Below are 17,375 nucleotides of genomic sequence, written 5' to 3'. Positions count from 1 at the left end.
TTGTAGCTATGAAAATACTCTGTAAAATATATATATATACTTTATTATAATTATAAGTAATAATTATAATAGAGTACAATTAAAACATTAACAGAAAAAAACAAATGTACACCAAAACACATTTTTCAATATTTTATTTCGAGTATTTTTATTTATTATAAAATGTTTTGTCCTGCCATAATTGACTGCTGATCTCCTGCCTCCTGACACTGGTCTGTAATTCTGGAATGAAAACAAAAACTATTTTTCACAGATCAATGTGGATCTTATTCAAATTTCCAGTTCCACTTAATGATGGAAAATAAATGTTGAAGAAGAAAAAAAAAGTAACTGTAGTTTAAGGTACTGGACTAGTAATTAGAAGGTTGCTGGTTCAAGCCCCACCACTGCCAGGTTGCTGCTGTTGGACCCTTGAGCAAGACCCATAACCCTCAATTGCTCAGACTGTATACTGTAACTGTATTGTAAATCGCTTTGGATAAAGATATCTGCTAAATGCTGAAAATGTAAATAAAGAGACAAAATGAATATTGAGCAGAATTAAGTTCAGCTTATTGGTCCGGCCCTCCACAACAGTCCCAGTTTCTTATGTGGCCCCTTGGAAAATTTCATTGCCCACCCCTGATTTAAACCCTATTTTACGGTACAAATCACATGGACTATATGCTAAAAATTGTATGTGCATCTAAACCCTGTTTTTTGGTACCGTTAAACTTTATAATAAAGGCCTTTTATATTGTCACATTTCTAAAATGTATTTAGAATGTCAGAATGTCTTGATATTAACTAAGTGTAAATTACAGGTGGTGTACTATCATTATAAAGTGGAATTGTTCTGTGGAAACAAGAGAATTCCTTTTAATAACAATAACAATTCATGTAATCAAGATTATTCCATTTAATAACAATCTAAATTAAAACGGAAATGAGCTTAGATTATGTTTTAGTTGACTTTAAATTTAAAGTAAAATCATAATGTCCAGTTATTACCAAACCTTTTATTTTAAACCCTGAAATTCTATCCTAAATAGTTCCGCCAGATGCTTTTACCGTAATGTTTAGTATACGCACATCTTCACAAACAATGTGGGGGCTGATTTGACTGAGCATTTTGAAGTGGAGGCTTGACCACAGTAGTAAATCAAACAGTTCACAGACACACAAGTGCACAGTAAATATTTCTACACCATAAATACAGATAAATCTATAGGTGGGTGTTTCCTCTTCTAGTTTTCTTATTGTTCCTCATATACAGTAGAAACTAATTCACACAAATATACATACAGCATTTATCATGACTTAGATTCTTATCATAAAAGCTTTATCTAAGTTCATGTCATTTCACTTTACAGAATAGCCTTTCAATTCCTTGTTTGTGTTTAGGATTAAATGTAAATAACTTCTCTGCTGATATATATACAGTGGGTACGGAAAGTATTCAGACCCCTTTAAATTTTTCACTCTTTGTTTCATTGCAGCCAATTGGTAAGATCAGAAAAGTTTTTTTTTTTTTGCTCATTAATGTACACTCTGCACCCCATCTTGACAGAAAAAAAACAGAAATGTAGATATTTTTGCTAATTTATTAAACAAGAAAAACTGAAATATCACATGGTCATAAGTATTCAGACCCTTTGCTCAGTATTGAGTAGAGGCACCCTTTTGAGCTAGTACAGGCATGAGTCTTCTTGGGAATGATGCAACAAGTTTTTCACACCTGGATTTGGGGATCCTCTGCCATTCTTCCTTGCAGATCCTCTCCAGTTCCCTCAGGTTGGATGGTGAACGTTGGTGGACAGCCATTTTCAAGTCTCGCCATAGATGCTCAATTGGGTTTAGGTCAGGGCTCTGGCTGGGCCAGTCAAGAATGGTCACAGAGTTGTTCTGAAGCCACTGCTTTGTTATTTTAGCTGTGTGCTTAGGGTCATTGTCTTGTTGGAAGGTAAACCTTTGGCCCAGTCTGAGGTCCAGAGCACTCTGGAAGAGGTTTTCCTCCAGGGTATCTCTGTACTTGGCCGCATTCATCTTTCCTTCAATTGCAACCAGTCGTCCTGTCCCTGCAACTGAAAAACACCCCCATAGCATGATGCTGCCACCACCATGTTTCACTGTTGGGATTGTATTTGGCAGGTGATGAGCAGTGCCTGGTTTTCTCCACACATACCACTTAGAATTAACACCAAAAAGTTCAATCTTCATCTCATCAGACCATAGAATCTTCTTTCTCATAGTCTGGGAGTCCTTCATGTGTTCTTTTGCAAACTGTATGCGGGCTTTCATATGTCTTGCACACTCTGCCATAAAGCCCTGACTGGTGGAGGGCTGCAGTGATAGTTGACTTTGTGGAACTTTCTCCCATCTCCCTACTGCATCTCTGGAGCTCAGCCACAGTGATCTTGGGGTTCTTCTTTACCTCTCTCACCAAGGCTCTTCTCCCACGATTGCTTAGTTTGGCTGGACGGCCAGGTCGAGGAAGAGTTGTGGTCGTCCCAAACTTCTTCCATTTAAGGATTATGGAGGCCACTGTGCTCTTAGGAACCTTGAGTGCTGCAGAAATTCTTTTGTAACCTTGGCCAGATCTGTGCCTTGCCACAATTCTGTCTCTGAGCTCCTTGGGCAGTTCCTTAGACCTCATGATTCTCATGTGCTCTGTGAGCTGTGTGGTCTTATATAGACAGGTGTGTGCCTTTTCTAATCAAGTCCAATCAGTTTAATTAAACACAGCTGGACTCCAATGAGGGAGTAGAACCATCTCAAGGAGGATCAGAAGGAAATGGACAGCATGTGAGTTAAATATGAGTGTCACAGCAAAGGGTCTGAATACTTATGACCATGTGATATTTCAGTTTTTCTTGTTTAATAAATTAGCAAAAATATCTACATTTCTGTTTTTTTCTGTCAAGATGGGGTGCAGAGTGTACATTAATGAGCAAAAAAAAGAACTTTTTTGATCTTACCAATTGGCTGCAATGAAACAAAGAGTGAAAAATTTAAAGGGGTCTGAATACTTTCCGTACCCACTGTAGGTGTAGTTTAACTTCACCCATCATGCATTGTGGCTCCATCTAGTTCATTTGCACACGTTCCATAGATAATGAGCTAGTACTTCACACAAGAAGGTGTGAATGGTTGGCTGATGATTGACCAATGCAGAGTTTTGAACTGGTCTTGGGTCTTTGTCCTCAGCTCTATTTAAGGACTAAACTCTAGACTTGTAGCTGAGTCACTTGGTAAGAAGGATCTTCTGCACGTTCTTCATTAGAAACGACCTGCTGGAGACACCAGCTTTGTTAAAGTGGCTGCCAGGATTCTAACAGGAAGGTAAAGGGTTTTCTTGTTTGTTTCTTTTACATTTATGTTGCATTTGTTGTTCTTTTTATTTTATTATGTTATTTAATATTATCAGGTTAATATATTCAGACTGTTTAAAATAGCTTTATGCTCATAATTGTGGTGATTTATGAAGCCTTTTTTACTCCCAGCACACCAAAGATTTACACTTGTGAGCTAATTATTAGTCCTGTCATGAACTGGATTAGATTTGCTTGGTGCAGGACTGATGTTGAGAAAGTCAGATCTCTTATATCTTTATTTATATCAAGTTATTTATAGTTATTTACTTATTAATATCTGCAGTATTTATAAGTATTTTATCCTGATGTTCTTTGAATTCAGATTCTCACTTAGACGTGAAGTGAATTTAATGTTTTTATTACTAGGTGATGAGTTTAATATTATTGTGGTATTAATGTAGTAAAAGTAATTCTAATTAATCGACTTGTTTCTTTGTTTCTGTTGCTTTCCAAGGAAACAGTTTCTACAGTCTTATCAAAGCATAAACATGAAGAACTTTCATCACTGCTCAGAGTGTGGGAAGAATTTTATTACGCAGAGTCATCTCCAACGACACCAGCGCATTCATACAGGAGAGAAACCATATCACTGCTCAGAGTGTGGAAGCAGTTTTTCTCATCAGAGTACGCTCCAAAGACACCAGCACATTCACACAGGAGAGAAGCCTTATCACTGCTCAGAGTGTGGAAGCAGTTTTTCTCGTCAGAGTACGCTCCAAAGACACCAGCACATTCACACAGGAGAGAAACCGTATCAGTGTTCAGAGTGTGAAAAGAGTTTTACTCAAAGCAGTAACCTTAAATTACACCAGCGTGTTCACACAGGAGAGAAACCGTATCACTGCTCAGAGTGTGGGAAGAGTTTTTCTTACAGTAATGCTCTTAAAGTACACCAGCGTATTCACACTGGAGAGAAGCCGCATCACTGCTCAGAGTGTGGGAAGAGTTTTTCTTACAGTAATGCTCTTAAAGTACACCAGTGTGTTCACACTGGAGAGAAGCCATATTACTGCTCAGAGTGTGGAAAAAGTTTTGCTCAACAGGGTTACCTTCAAAAACATCAGCGTATTCACACAGGAGAGAAACCGTATCACTGCTCAGTGTGTGGAAACAGTTTTGCTGAACATAGTACCCTTCAAAAACACCAGCATATTCACACAGGACAGAAACCGTATACCTGCACTGTGTGTGGAAAGAGTTTTACCCATGAAAATAATCTCAAACGGCATCAGCGTATTCACATAGAAAAACTACATCATTGTTAAGAGTGTGGGAAGTATTTTATTGCACATTATGTTCTCGACTGTTCTACTTCAATTATCAAATGTACATGATGGTGTGAATATGATCATTAATCATCAAATGTAATGTGGTGTAATGTACCAACCTCAGATCTGAATCTGTTTTTATTCATTATTCAATTTAATCTACTTTAATAAACACAGAACAACTTTTACTTTCAAGTGGAAGAATTTTACCCTGGTCTTTACAGTGTTTTTGAAGTTTTCAAAAATGAATAGCCTCTTACTTTAACACTTCTAGGTCTACACTCCAACATTCTAGTCTTTAGATGATTTCCACTTAGCAGATAATGAACCGTCCTCCACCAGAATGTACATGAGAAGGTGTGAATGGAGGGCTGTGGACTGAACAGTGTTGCATTGTTCTATCATCATGAGTCTTTGTTCTTTGTGTTTATCTATAGACCAAATTAGTGGTAGCTAAACTCCTTTGTTAAAAGAAATTCTAATATTTACATTTAATTATCCCACCATCTTCTAGTGCATAAAACCCAGTTCATATAAATCCTGGTGAAGAAAAGGTTAAATCCAGATGATTTGTTGTGGTGTTTTTGTAAGTGAAGCTCAAAATGTTGTACAGACATCGTCGCCATCTAGTGGTGCTAGAAATAAAAATAAATTAAAATAAGTGAAACGTTTATTTTGGTTTTATATTATTTGTACAAACATTTGTTTTATGCAGCTTTAAACCTGTAATAAAAGATGAAGATTTTAAATGTGTCTTTATTTGACTAAGCTTAAGTTTTTAACAGGGACAGAAATGACAGTTTGTGTAGCAGGTCTGGACACGCCTCACTATTAAAGTGGAAGGTAAACCCACACTCCTGCAAGAATGGAAATAGTAAGTAAAATGTTTTTATAAAGCTATAAAACTACTTCCACTGACCAAAGTACACAGCATTCATATGAATGAACAAAACACAGACCTCAAATAACATGATTCTGAAGGTCTGAACTTACATTGTAGAAATGAAAAAACAAGCCAGTAGCAGCAGTGTGCACATTAAACCATTTACAGAAGGGTCAGAAGGGTCAAGTTTGGCAGACTGAAATAACGGCATGTTTCTGACTTGAATGAGAGGGGCATTAAAAAAGATCTCACAACGTTTGAAGCCCAGGTCAATAGGACCTGCTAGTTAGAGAAGGATCACTTGTTTGTTAGTTTAAGTCCAAAAGTAGGTGTGGCCCATACAGGGATCAAACCCGGGACCTTAGCGTTATTAGCACCACACTCTAACCAACTGAGCTAACCGGCCAGTTCTCCTGTATTTTCTTTAAATCTTTGTACATAATTCTACACTAACCTCCATTCAAGCAGCTGAAACGGACTTGAATAATACACATCTAAGAGGTTTTGTGGGTTCTTATATGTGTGAACTATCTAAACTATATATTTCTTAAAGTTCATGACTGAGCTTAAGCAATGGTGAATGTCAACCCAGAGAGTGGCTGTGTTACTCTCCCTCTCAATGGAGGGTTTTTTGTTCTGCATGCAAGATTTTAGGGGAAACGACTGGACGTTCAAGCCCATTTTGTCAAGGTTACAGTGACTGGAAGCATGCAAATGTATGCATATCTGAGCACGAGGGCTATGAAATGCACAGGAAAGCTATGCTTGCCTACATCAACCAGACCGCAGATCGTAGAACTATTAATGCCCAGCTCAAAAAACAGTATGAGGATGAGTGCGAGTATTGGACTCAGGTTTTGCAGAGGGTTGTTGCAGTAATTTAGTTTCTTGCAGAACGTGGACTGACATTGAGAGGGCACACTCATAGGTTTGGGCAGCTTGATAATGGAAATTACTTGGGTATTCTTGAGTTAATTAGCCAGTTCGATCCTTTTTTGAAAGCACACGTTGACAAATATGGAAATGCTGGAAAAGGAATAACCTCCTACCTCTCTGGAACAGTGTGTGAGGAATTTATACAGCTAATGGGACAAAAAGTGCTCTGTGAAATCATAAGTCGTGTGAAAATGTCAAAGTTCTTCTCAATTAGTGTCGACTCCACGCCAGATGTAACACGGGTAGACCAGCTTACATTTATACTGAGGTACGTTTCTCCAGAGGGCTGCATTGAAGAGCGTTTCTTGAAATTTTTGCCTATTATTAGCCATACTGGAGAAGAACTGTGTAATGCAGTCGTAAGTACTTTACAGGAGATGGGCATTGATATTAACAACTGCAGAGGTCAGTGTTACGATAACGCCAGCAATATGTCAAGCACATATAAAGGTCTGCAGTGACGCATAAAAGAGATTAACCCTTTGGCTGATTGGATACCATGCGCAGCTCACAGTCTTAATTTGGTGGGAGCAAATAGTGTTAACTGCTGCCAGGAGACAGAAGAGTTTTTTAGTTTTGTCCAGAACACTTTCTGACACAAGATGGTCGGCGCACTCAAATGCAACCAAAGCCCTCTGTCAAAACTATAGCAATATTCAGCAGATGCTAGGGAGTTTAGCTGATGATGAGAACCAGCATTTAACTACACGGAACGAGACCAGGGCACTACTGAAGAAAATGGGCAAACTTGAAATTGCATTCCTTTGTAACCTGTGGAATTCAATACTTTTGCGATTTCACAGGGTAAGCACTACACTTCAAGCAGCTGAACTTGATCTATGCAATGCCGTGAGCTTGGTGTGTTTGCTAAGAGACTACGTGTCTAGCCTCCGCAGCCAGTTTGATAACTGAGATGGCAGCAAAAAGTATGTCTCCGACAGTATCAGATGTTTACAAAGCAGATACACAACGAGTGAGGAAAAGAAAAAAACAGCCGGACGAGTCATCTCAACCAGAAAGTCAGTTGTCAGGCCGCACAAGGTTTTTTCACTGCTGTATTCACTGTTTTGATTGACAGACTAGTGTCAGAGTTGGACAGAAGATGTCGTGCATACCAAAATATTCAGGGAAACTTTGGTTTTTTGAACACATTGACTTCTATTTCCCCCGGAAGAATTACGCTCGTCTGCATTATATCTGCAAAATAAATATCATGTGGACCTGGAGGAAGAGTTTGTGGAAGAAGCCACTCAGTTTAGAGAGTTTGTCTGAATGGAGGGGATTAACCTTCCTGCAACTGAACTCCTCAAACTCATAAGGCAAAGGAAACTTCATTTTGTTTTCCCTAATGTCGACATTGTGCTACGCCTATACTCCACTCCGCCAGTCACAAATGCTAGCGGGGAGCGGTCTTTTTCCAAACTTTCAATAGTTAAAAATAAACTGTGATCTGCTATGCACCAAGAAAGAGTGAGCCACTTGACTCTGATGTCTATTGAGAGTGACATTTTGAGAAATTTGGATTTCAAGGACATTAATAGAAACCTTTCATTCCAGAAAAGTAGAAGAAAAGACTTCTAAAGGTATAGGCTCAGATGTTTTCTATTTTTCATGTTAGAACGGCACTGTTCAGTCATCAGACTGTAGACCTGGATACTCTCCCTGATTTAATATTTACATCAATATTATTTTATTGAATCTGCATTTAATGTTTTGAGCTGTTGATTGTTGTCTGTGTGCTATCGCTTTGTTTTCTGTCCTTACTATGGTTTGGTTAACATGGCTATATCAGTTCAGAAGGAACTCTGTTCTCTTGCGTTGTGTACTGATTTTGTAAAAATATAAACTATATGTGGGGGCCCACAACCAGCCATAGCCCCTGGGCCCACAGGCAGGTTAAATCGCCTCTGTTTAACACACACACAGTTTAGTAAGCTAAAATAATTTGTGGTTTAAATTGATTGTAGTAATTAACCCCAAACATGATTGTTACTTAAAACATGGCCTATATATAAATACATATTACTGGTAGCAGTATTTTTACAGCCACATTAATGATTGGAAACCCTATCTGTACAAAAAAAGTCTTTGCAAAATGATGTTAAAGAATGATTTTACTACATATCAATGAATGTTGTAACTGCCCTGTTATGGGTCTATTCAAGTATTATTTTTTACACATATTATCATATGTATATACTGTATGTTACAGCTGTGTGTGGGTGGGTAGCTGACAGATGTGGATTTTATTTTATTAAAATGTTGTCTTTTATTATTTGAACAGCAGACAGAATATCCCTCCACATACAAGTAGTGACCATTATCTAAATGTCAAATACAACAATGTAACATTTAATACATGTTCTGCAACCTACTGTTCTCCATCTTATGGAGATGCTTTCATTAAGATCTTATGTGATGCTACCCACATTACAAATATTGAAGCCAAATGGCCAGGCTCTGTGCATGATCACTGAAAATAAAACAATACAACTAGTTCATTTCTTGTCCTTATTCTTTAGTAAGAACATTCATATTTATACACCCTTAGCACCGACACCCATCTTAAATTCAAGCAACTGAATTTCTAGCCTTGTTTTATATGCTCCACCTGAGGATCACACTTTGCAGTTTGTTTCTCCAGATGGACCTTGTATAGTCCATCTTATTTACACCCAACTTGAAAGAAAGAGACAAAAATAGCATGTTATGATGATTTACATTTACCAGACGCTTTTATCCAAAGCGACTTACACAATGAGCAACTGAGGGTTAAGGCCTTGCTTAGGGACCCAACAGTGGCAACTTGGTGGTGGTGGGGCTTGAACCGGCAACCTTGTGTTTACTAGTCCAGTACCTTAACCACTAAGCTATCACTGGCCCTGATCAAACATAGCTAAAAACAAGCTTCTAAATATTTCAGATGAGTTTTGGAGGTGAATGGTCCCTCATATGATTCGGAACTGCCCATCACGATCTGTTAGAGGACAGTCACACACATTACCATGGTAGATAAAATAAAATGCCATGCTCTATGTTCAACATGTACTGTTCCTCTGTAGGCCTCCCAGTATCATCCCACTCTGAGGCAGAGGAGATGGTTTCTTTATCGTCCTTCAACAGTATTTAAAAAAAAAAAAGAACATTATTTATATTTATTAGGGTCTATAGGGACATTTAGATCACTAACAATTGCAGGAGGTTCAAAACCACCAATCACTGCAGAGATGCCAATAAAAAGTGTTCAGACTGTACCAATGCAGTTCTTAATATTCCACAGTTTATGCACTACAAACTAATGATTTACATGTAATGAAAATAATTACATGTAATGAACATGAATAGACAGTTTTTGTATTTCATTTTTATCTGCTGCTATGAGCATCTAATTCCACTTGGATTACACCTAGATTAAGTAAACGAAAGAAAAAAAAAACGTTTAAAATGTCTTTTTTTTATAGACGCTGCTGTATTACACGCAAACATTAAAATGAACAGTTCTATTGGTGTAAAATATGACGGACTACTTTTTCTTTCATTCACATCCATGGTGAATCCATTTATCGCCACTCCATTGAGAATGCCTGTTTATAGGTAACCGTAAACGCGCTTCTGCTGGGTTCAACCTACTCAGAGTTGAGTAATCTAACACTGAACGGCTTTTGTGGAACCGAAAACTCTGGCTAGGACACGACGAGATAAGTCAGCTCAGAGTTCAGGTTTAAGTTTTCTTCACCAGCAGCACTGTGATTAACAGAGTGACAGTGGGACCTAGTAGCGGTATTGGTTGCTCTTATTACATTTAACATTTGAATTATTACCCACCCAGTCCTTTACATCTATCTTCTATTGTCACTCCAGCTCAAGTCTACATACAAATACATTGAGTTTACAACCGTGGACACATTTGCTGACATCGGATTCAAAACCAAACTCTCATCACACAGAGGATGTAATTGACAGTTTTACAAATACATTTATTCATCAATAAAGAAACACTTGTCTCCCGACCTCTCAATTGGTCTTGGTCAGACCAATATAAGAAAACACCTGAACTACCACAATAGTATTTATTTATTTTTAAATGTAATTTTAAAACATGTCAGTGCAGTCTGTATTAGGATTTAGATGAACTGAGTTTTATGCACTAGAAGATGGTGGGATAATTAAACGTAACTATGAGTATTTCTTTTAATAAAGGAGTTTAGCTACCACTAATTTGGTCTATAGATAAACACAAAGAACAAAGACTCATGATGATAGAACAATGCAACACTGTTCAGTCCACAGCCCTCCATTCACACCTTCTCATGTACATTCTGGTGGAGGACGGTTCATTATTTGCTAAGTGGAAATCATCTAAAGACTAGAATTTTGGAGTGTAGACCTAGAAGTGTTAAAGTAAGAGGCTATTCATTTATAAAAACTTAGCATTCATAATATGAAGAATTTATGCAAACACCATAAAGACCAGGGTAAAATTCTTCCACTTGAAAGTAAAAGTTGTTCTGTGTTTATTAAAGTAGATTAAACTTGAATAAAGAACAAAAATAGATTCAGATCTGAGGTTGGTACATTACACCACATTACATTTGATGATTAATAATCATATTCATACCATCATGTACATTTGAAGTAGAACAGTTCTAGTGGATATTAGTAGAAAAAGAAAGTACACATAGCTTTTCTGTAAATGCAGTAGTGGAGTATCATTTTATTTTCTCCTCTGAATGCGCTGGTGTTTTTCAAGACGACTTCAGTCACAAAAACGTAACTTCTGTGTGACCGTACTGGTGTCTATTAAAAATGCTGCTTCCATTAAAACTTCATCCGCACTATAAGCAGCAATATGGGTCATCCTCTTATGTGAATGCGCTGGTGTGGTGTACTTAAAGGATATTCCTTTCACTAAAGTTATTTTCAGACAGTGAACAGTAATGTGACCTCTCTCCTGTGTGAATGTGCTGCTGTTGTTGGAGAACATAATGTGCAATAAAATACTTCCCACACTCTTAACAGTGATGTAGTTTCTCTATGTGAATTCGCTGATGCTGTTTGAGATTATTTTCTTGAGTAAAAATCTTTCCACACACTGAACAGTAATACGGTTTCTCTCCTGTGTGAATACGCTGGTGATTTTGGAGGTTCACCTGTTGAGCAAAACTCTTTCCACACTCTGAGCAGTGATACGGTTTCTCTCCTGTGTGAATACGCTGGTGTACTTTAAGGGCACTACTTTGAGTAAAACTCTTTCCACACTCAGGGCAGTGATATGGCTTCTCTCCTGTGTGAATACGCTGGTGTTTTTGAAGGTTACCCTGTTGAGTAAAACTCTTCCCACACTGAGCAGTGATATGGCTTCTCTCCTGTGTGAATGCGCTGGTGTTGTTTGAGATTACTCTGTGTAGTAAAACTCTTCCCACACTCTGAGCAGTGATGAAAGTTCTTCATGTTTATGCTTTGAAAAGACTGTAGAAACTGTTTCCTTGGAAAGCAACAGAAACAAAGAAACAAGTCGATTAATTAGAATTACTTTTACTACATTAATACCACAATAATATTAAACTCATCATCTAGTAATAAAAACATTAAATTCACTTCACGTCTAAGTGAGAATCTGAATTTAAAGAACATCAGGATAAAATACTTATAAATACTGCAGATATTAATAATTAAATAACTATAAATAACTTGATATAAATAAAGATATAAGAGATCTGACTTTCTCATCATCAGTCCTGCACCAAGCAAATCTAATCCAGTTCATGACAGGACTAATAATTAGCTCACAAGTGTAAATCTTTGGTGTGCTGGGAGTAAAAAAGGCTTCATAAAACACCACAATTATGAGCATAAAGCTATTTTAAACAGTCTGAATATATTAACCTGATAATATTAAATAACATAATAAAATATAAAGAACAACAAATGCAACATAAATGTAAAAGAAACAAACAAGAAAACCCTTTACCTTCCTGTTAGAATCCTGGCAGCCACTTTAACAAAGCTGGTGTCTCCAGCAGGTCGTTTCTAATGAAGAACGTGCAGAAGAACCTTCTTACCAAGTGACTCAGCTACAGGTCTAGAGTTTAGTCCTTAAATAGAGCTGAGGACAAAGACCCAAGACGAGTTCAAAACTCTGCATTGGTCAATCATCAGCCAACCATTCACACCTTCTTGTGTGAAGTACTAGCTCATTATCTATGGAACGTGTGCAAATGAAGTAGATGGAGCCACAAAGCATGATGGGTGAAGTCAAACTACACCTATTTATCTCAGCAGAGAAGTTATTTACATTTAATCCTAAACACAAACAAGGAATTGAAAGGCTATTCTGTAAAGTGAAATGACATGAACTTAGATAAAGCTTTTATGATAAGAATCTAAGTCATGTAAAATGCTGTATGTATATTTGTGTGAATTAGTTTCTACTGTATATGAGGAACAATAAGAAAACTAGAAGAGGAAACACCCACCTATAGATTTATCTGTATTTATGGTGTAGAAATATTTACTGTGTACTTGTGTGTCTGTGAACTGTGTGATTTACTACTGCGGTCAAGCCTCCACTTCAAAATGCTCAGTCAAATCAGCCCCCACATTGTTTGTGAAGATGTGCGTATACTAAACATTACGGTAAAAGCATCTGGCGGAACTATTTAGGATAGAATTTCAGGCTTTAAAATAAAAGGTTTGGTAATAACTGGACATTATGATTTTACTTTAAATTTAAAGTAAACTAAAACATAATCTAAGCTAATTTAGATTGTTATTAAATTAAATAATCTTGATTACATGAATTGTTATTGTTATTAAAAGGAATCTACTTGTTTCCACAGAACAATTCCACTTAATAATAATAGTACACAACATATAGGTTTCAAATACATTCTAGAAATGTGACAATATAAAAGGCCTTTATTATAAAGTTTAAGGGTACCAAAAAAATAGGGTTTAAATCAGGGGTGGGCAATTAAATTTTCCAAGGGGCCACATAAGAAACTGGGACTGTTGTGGAGGGCCGGACCAATAAGGTGAACTTAATTCTGCTCAATATTCATTTTATCTCTTTATTTACATTTTCAGCATTTAGCAGATATCTTTATCCAAAGCGATTTACAATACAGTTACAGTATACAGTCTGAGCAATCGAGGGTTATGGGTCTTGCTCAAGGGTCCAACAGCAGCAACCTGGCTTGAACCAGCGACCTTCTAATTACTAGTCCAGTACCTTAACTACTAGGCTACGACTGCTCGCTCTATATTAAAAGCAGTAAATTGTACAGTTCTTATAAGCTGTTAATGTTTAGATGTTACAATCAGAAAATTAGAAGTAGGCAGAGAAACATCAACATTATTTCACTATTTAAACAAACAATCCTTGTTGCTTTTGCAGTTTAGTTAGAGAAGCTTCAATTGTGATGCTCTGCATTGTTCATGTTCTTATATTTCTGTTTAGTATCGTAACAGCAATTTAGAGCCTAAATTCTGATCCTTAACCAGCATTACACCTGACTTCAGTTAATAAATACTTCAGAGGTTCATGTCTTGTTAAAAACTCCTTCTGTTCACATTACAGTGAAGCTGGAAACACTCGCACACACGTAAATCAAAACTTACGGTAATTTAAAGATATAGCGCTCCCGTCAAAATGTCTCGCGGGCCGGATGTAAAATGACGATTATAAAATGACTAATAGTTTAATGATAGTTAATAAAATATTACTAGCTGTAATACCAATGTAAAGAAATACATCACAAAAAAGTATCAATCGGAATGTAAAATGAAAGTATATTATTATTATTAATAAAAGATTCACTAGTAGTACTGATCGATCATTTGCCATTTCACCAATATCTGTGACACCCTGGATTCTGGGCTAGTTTCAGCTTCAGGGTTGATTTTAGACCAGACATTAGGCTGAACCTGGCAACTCTCGTGATTTTCCCGCCAAATTGGGCTTCTTTCAAAATGTGTCATGGCTGTCTAAAAGCTTTCATTGCAAACTGTACAAAATGTTTTTAATGAGTATTTGCGCTCACATACCTATGAACAAGGTCTGCTAGTTTTAGCATGTGAAGGACGGGTTTAGACAGACTTAGAGGTGAATATTTGTGCTAGACTTGGCAACCCTGTGTAGAGTTAAATTGTTTGGCGTTGGTTCCAGTTGCTGCTGGAGGTAAACAGACCGAGTACAAGTACAGTCTGTGTTCCTGTAGTTATGAACTGCTCTCATTCTCGGCAGTTTGAACAGGATTCAAACGGAAGGTAAAGCTCTTATTTTCAGGTTTTGTTTCCTTCCCTTTATTAATCTATATGTTTCCTCAGTGAGCTCGTATCACTGCTCAGAATGTAGAAAGTGCTTCAGTAAATCCAACAGTTCACATATTTCTACACCATAAATACAGATAAATCTATAGGTGGGTGTTTCCTCTTCTAGTTTTCTTATTGTTCCTCATATACAGTAGAAACTAATTCACACAAATATACATACAGCATTTTACATGACTTAGATTCTTATCATAAAAGCTTTATCTAAGTTCATGTCATTTCACTTTACAGAATAGCCTTTCAATTCCTTGTTTGTGTTTAGGATTAAATGTAAATAACTTCTCTGCTGAGATAAATAGGTGTAGTTTGACTTCACCCATCATGCTTTGTGGCTCCATCTACTTCATTTGCACACGTTCCATAGATAATGAGCTAGTACTTCACACAAGAAGGTGTGAATGGTTGGCTGATGATTGACCAATGCAGAGTTTTGAACTGGTCTTGGGTCTTTGTCCTCAGCTCTATTTTAGGACTAAACTCTAGACTTGTAGCTGAGTCACTTGGTAAGAAGGATCTTCTGCACGTTCTTCATTAGAAACGACCTGCTGGAGACACCAGCTTTGCTAAAGTGGCTGCCAGGATTCTAACAGGAAGGTAAAGGGTTTTCTTGTTTGTTTCTTTTACATTTATGTTGCATTTGTTGTTCTTTATATTTTATTATGTTATTTAATATTATCAGGTTAATATATTCAGACTGTTTAAAATAGCTTTATGCTCATAATTGTGGTGATTTATGAAGCCTTTTTTACTCCCAGCACACCAAAGATTTACACTTGTGAGCTAATTATTAGTCCTGTCATGAACTGGATTAGATTTGCTTGGTGCAGGACTGATGTTGAGAAAGTCAGATCTCTTATATCTTTATTTATATCAAGTTATTTATAGTTATTTAATTATTATTATCTGCAGTATTTATAAGTATTTTATCCTGATGTTCTTTAAATTCAGATTCTCACTTAGACGTGAAGTGAATTTAATGTTTTTATTACTAGGTGATGAGTTTAATATTATTGTGGTATTAATGTAGTAAAAGTAATTCTAATGAATTGACTTGTTTCTTTGTTTCTGTTGCTTTCCAAGGAAACAGTTTCTACAGTCTTATTAAAGCATAAACATGAAGAACTTTCATCACTGCTCAGAGTGTGGGAAGAGCTTTACTGCGCCGAGTCATCTCCAACGACACCAGCGCATTCACACAGGAGAGAAGCCATATCACTGCTCAGAGTGTGGGAAGAGTTTTACTACACAGAGTCATCTCCAACAACACCGGCGTATTCACACAGGAGAGAAGCCATATCACTGCTCAGAGTGTGGGAAGAGTTTTACAATGCAGAGTCATCTCAAACAACACCAGCGCATTCATACAGGAGAGAAGCCATATCACTGCTCAGAGTGTGGAAACAGTTTTTCTCATCAGAGTACGCTCCGAAGACACCAGCACATTCACACAGGAGAGAAGCCATATCAGTGTTCAGAGTGTGAAAAGAGTTTTACTCAAAGTAGTGACCTTAAAGTACACCAGCGTGTTCACACAGGAGAGAAGCCGTATCACTGCTCAGAGTGTGGAAAAGGTTTTACTCGACAGAGTAAACTCCAACAACACCAGCGTATTCACACAGGAGAGAAACCGTATCACTGCTTGGAGTGTGGGAAGAGTTTTGCTAACAGTAATGCTCTTAAAGTACACCAGCGTATTCACACAGGAGAGAAACCATATTACTGCTCAGAGTGTGGGAAGAGTTTTACTGAAAGTAAATCCCTTAAAATACACCGACGTATTCACACTGGAGAGAAGCCGTATCACTGCTCAGAGTGTGGGAAGAGTTTTGCTCAACAGAGTAAACTCCAACAACACCAGCGTATTCACACAGGAGAGAAACCGTATAACTGCACTGAGTGTGGAAAAAGTTTTGCTTACAGTAATGCTCTTAAAGTACACCAGCGTATTCACACAGGAGAGAAACCATATTACTGCTCAGAGTGTGGAAAGAGTTTTATTCAAAGTAGTGACCTTAAAGTACACCAGCGTGTTCACACTGGAGAAAAGCCGTATCACTGCTTAGAGTGTGGAAAGAGTTTTGCTCATGAAAAGAATCTCAAACGGCATCAGCGTATTCACATAGAAAAACTACATCACTGTTAAGAGTGTGGGAAGTATTTTATGTTCTCCAACAACACCAGCGCATTCACACAGGAGAGAGGTCGTATCACTATTCACTGTCTGAAAAGAACTTTAGTGAAAGGAATATTCTTTAAGTACACCACACCAGCACATTCACATAAAAGGATGACTCATACTGCTGCTTATAGTGCAGATGAAGTTTTACTGGAAGCAGCATTTAAAATAGACACCAGTACGGTCACACAGAAGTTATGATTTTGTTTCTTTTTCTTCTAATATCCACTAGAACTGTTCTACTTCAATTATCAAATGTACATGATGGTATGAATATGATCATTAATCATCAAATGTAATGTGGTGTAATGTACCAACCTCAGATCTGAATCTGTTTTTATTCTTTATTGAAGTTTAATCTACTTTAATAAACACAGAACAACTTTTACTTTCAAGTGGATTTTACCCTGGTCTTTATGGTGTTTGCA

General features: G+C 37.2%; 1 protein-coding gene across 1 annotated transcript; it reads left to right on the top strand.

Moving 5' to 3' along the window:
• Window positions 1-3,859: 3,859 nt before the first annotated feature.
• On the top strand, window positions 3,860-16,899 carry LOC134325929 (zinc finger protein 420-like; the record flags this gene model as incomplete). Its single annotated transcript, XM_063008132.1, has 2 exons — window positions 3,860-4,550; window positions 15,911-16,899. Coding segments are annotated over 2 exons (1,680 nt in total), but the record flags the coding sequence as incomplete, so codon positions are not given.
• Window positions 16,900-17,375: the final 476 nt, after the last annotated feature.

Source organism: Trichomycterus rosablanca, chromosome 14 (assembly GCF_030014385.1).
Source record: "Trichomycterus rosablanca isolate fTriRos1 chromosome 14, fTriRos1.hap1, whole genome shotgun sequence".
Lineage (NCBI taxonomy): Eukaryota > Metazoa > Chordata > Actinopteri > Siluriformes > Trichomycteridae > Trichomycterus > Trichomycterus rosablanca.
Note: the sequence above shows the minus strand (reverse complement) of the source record. Positions and strands in the feature narration are given on the sequence as shown.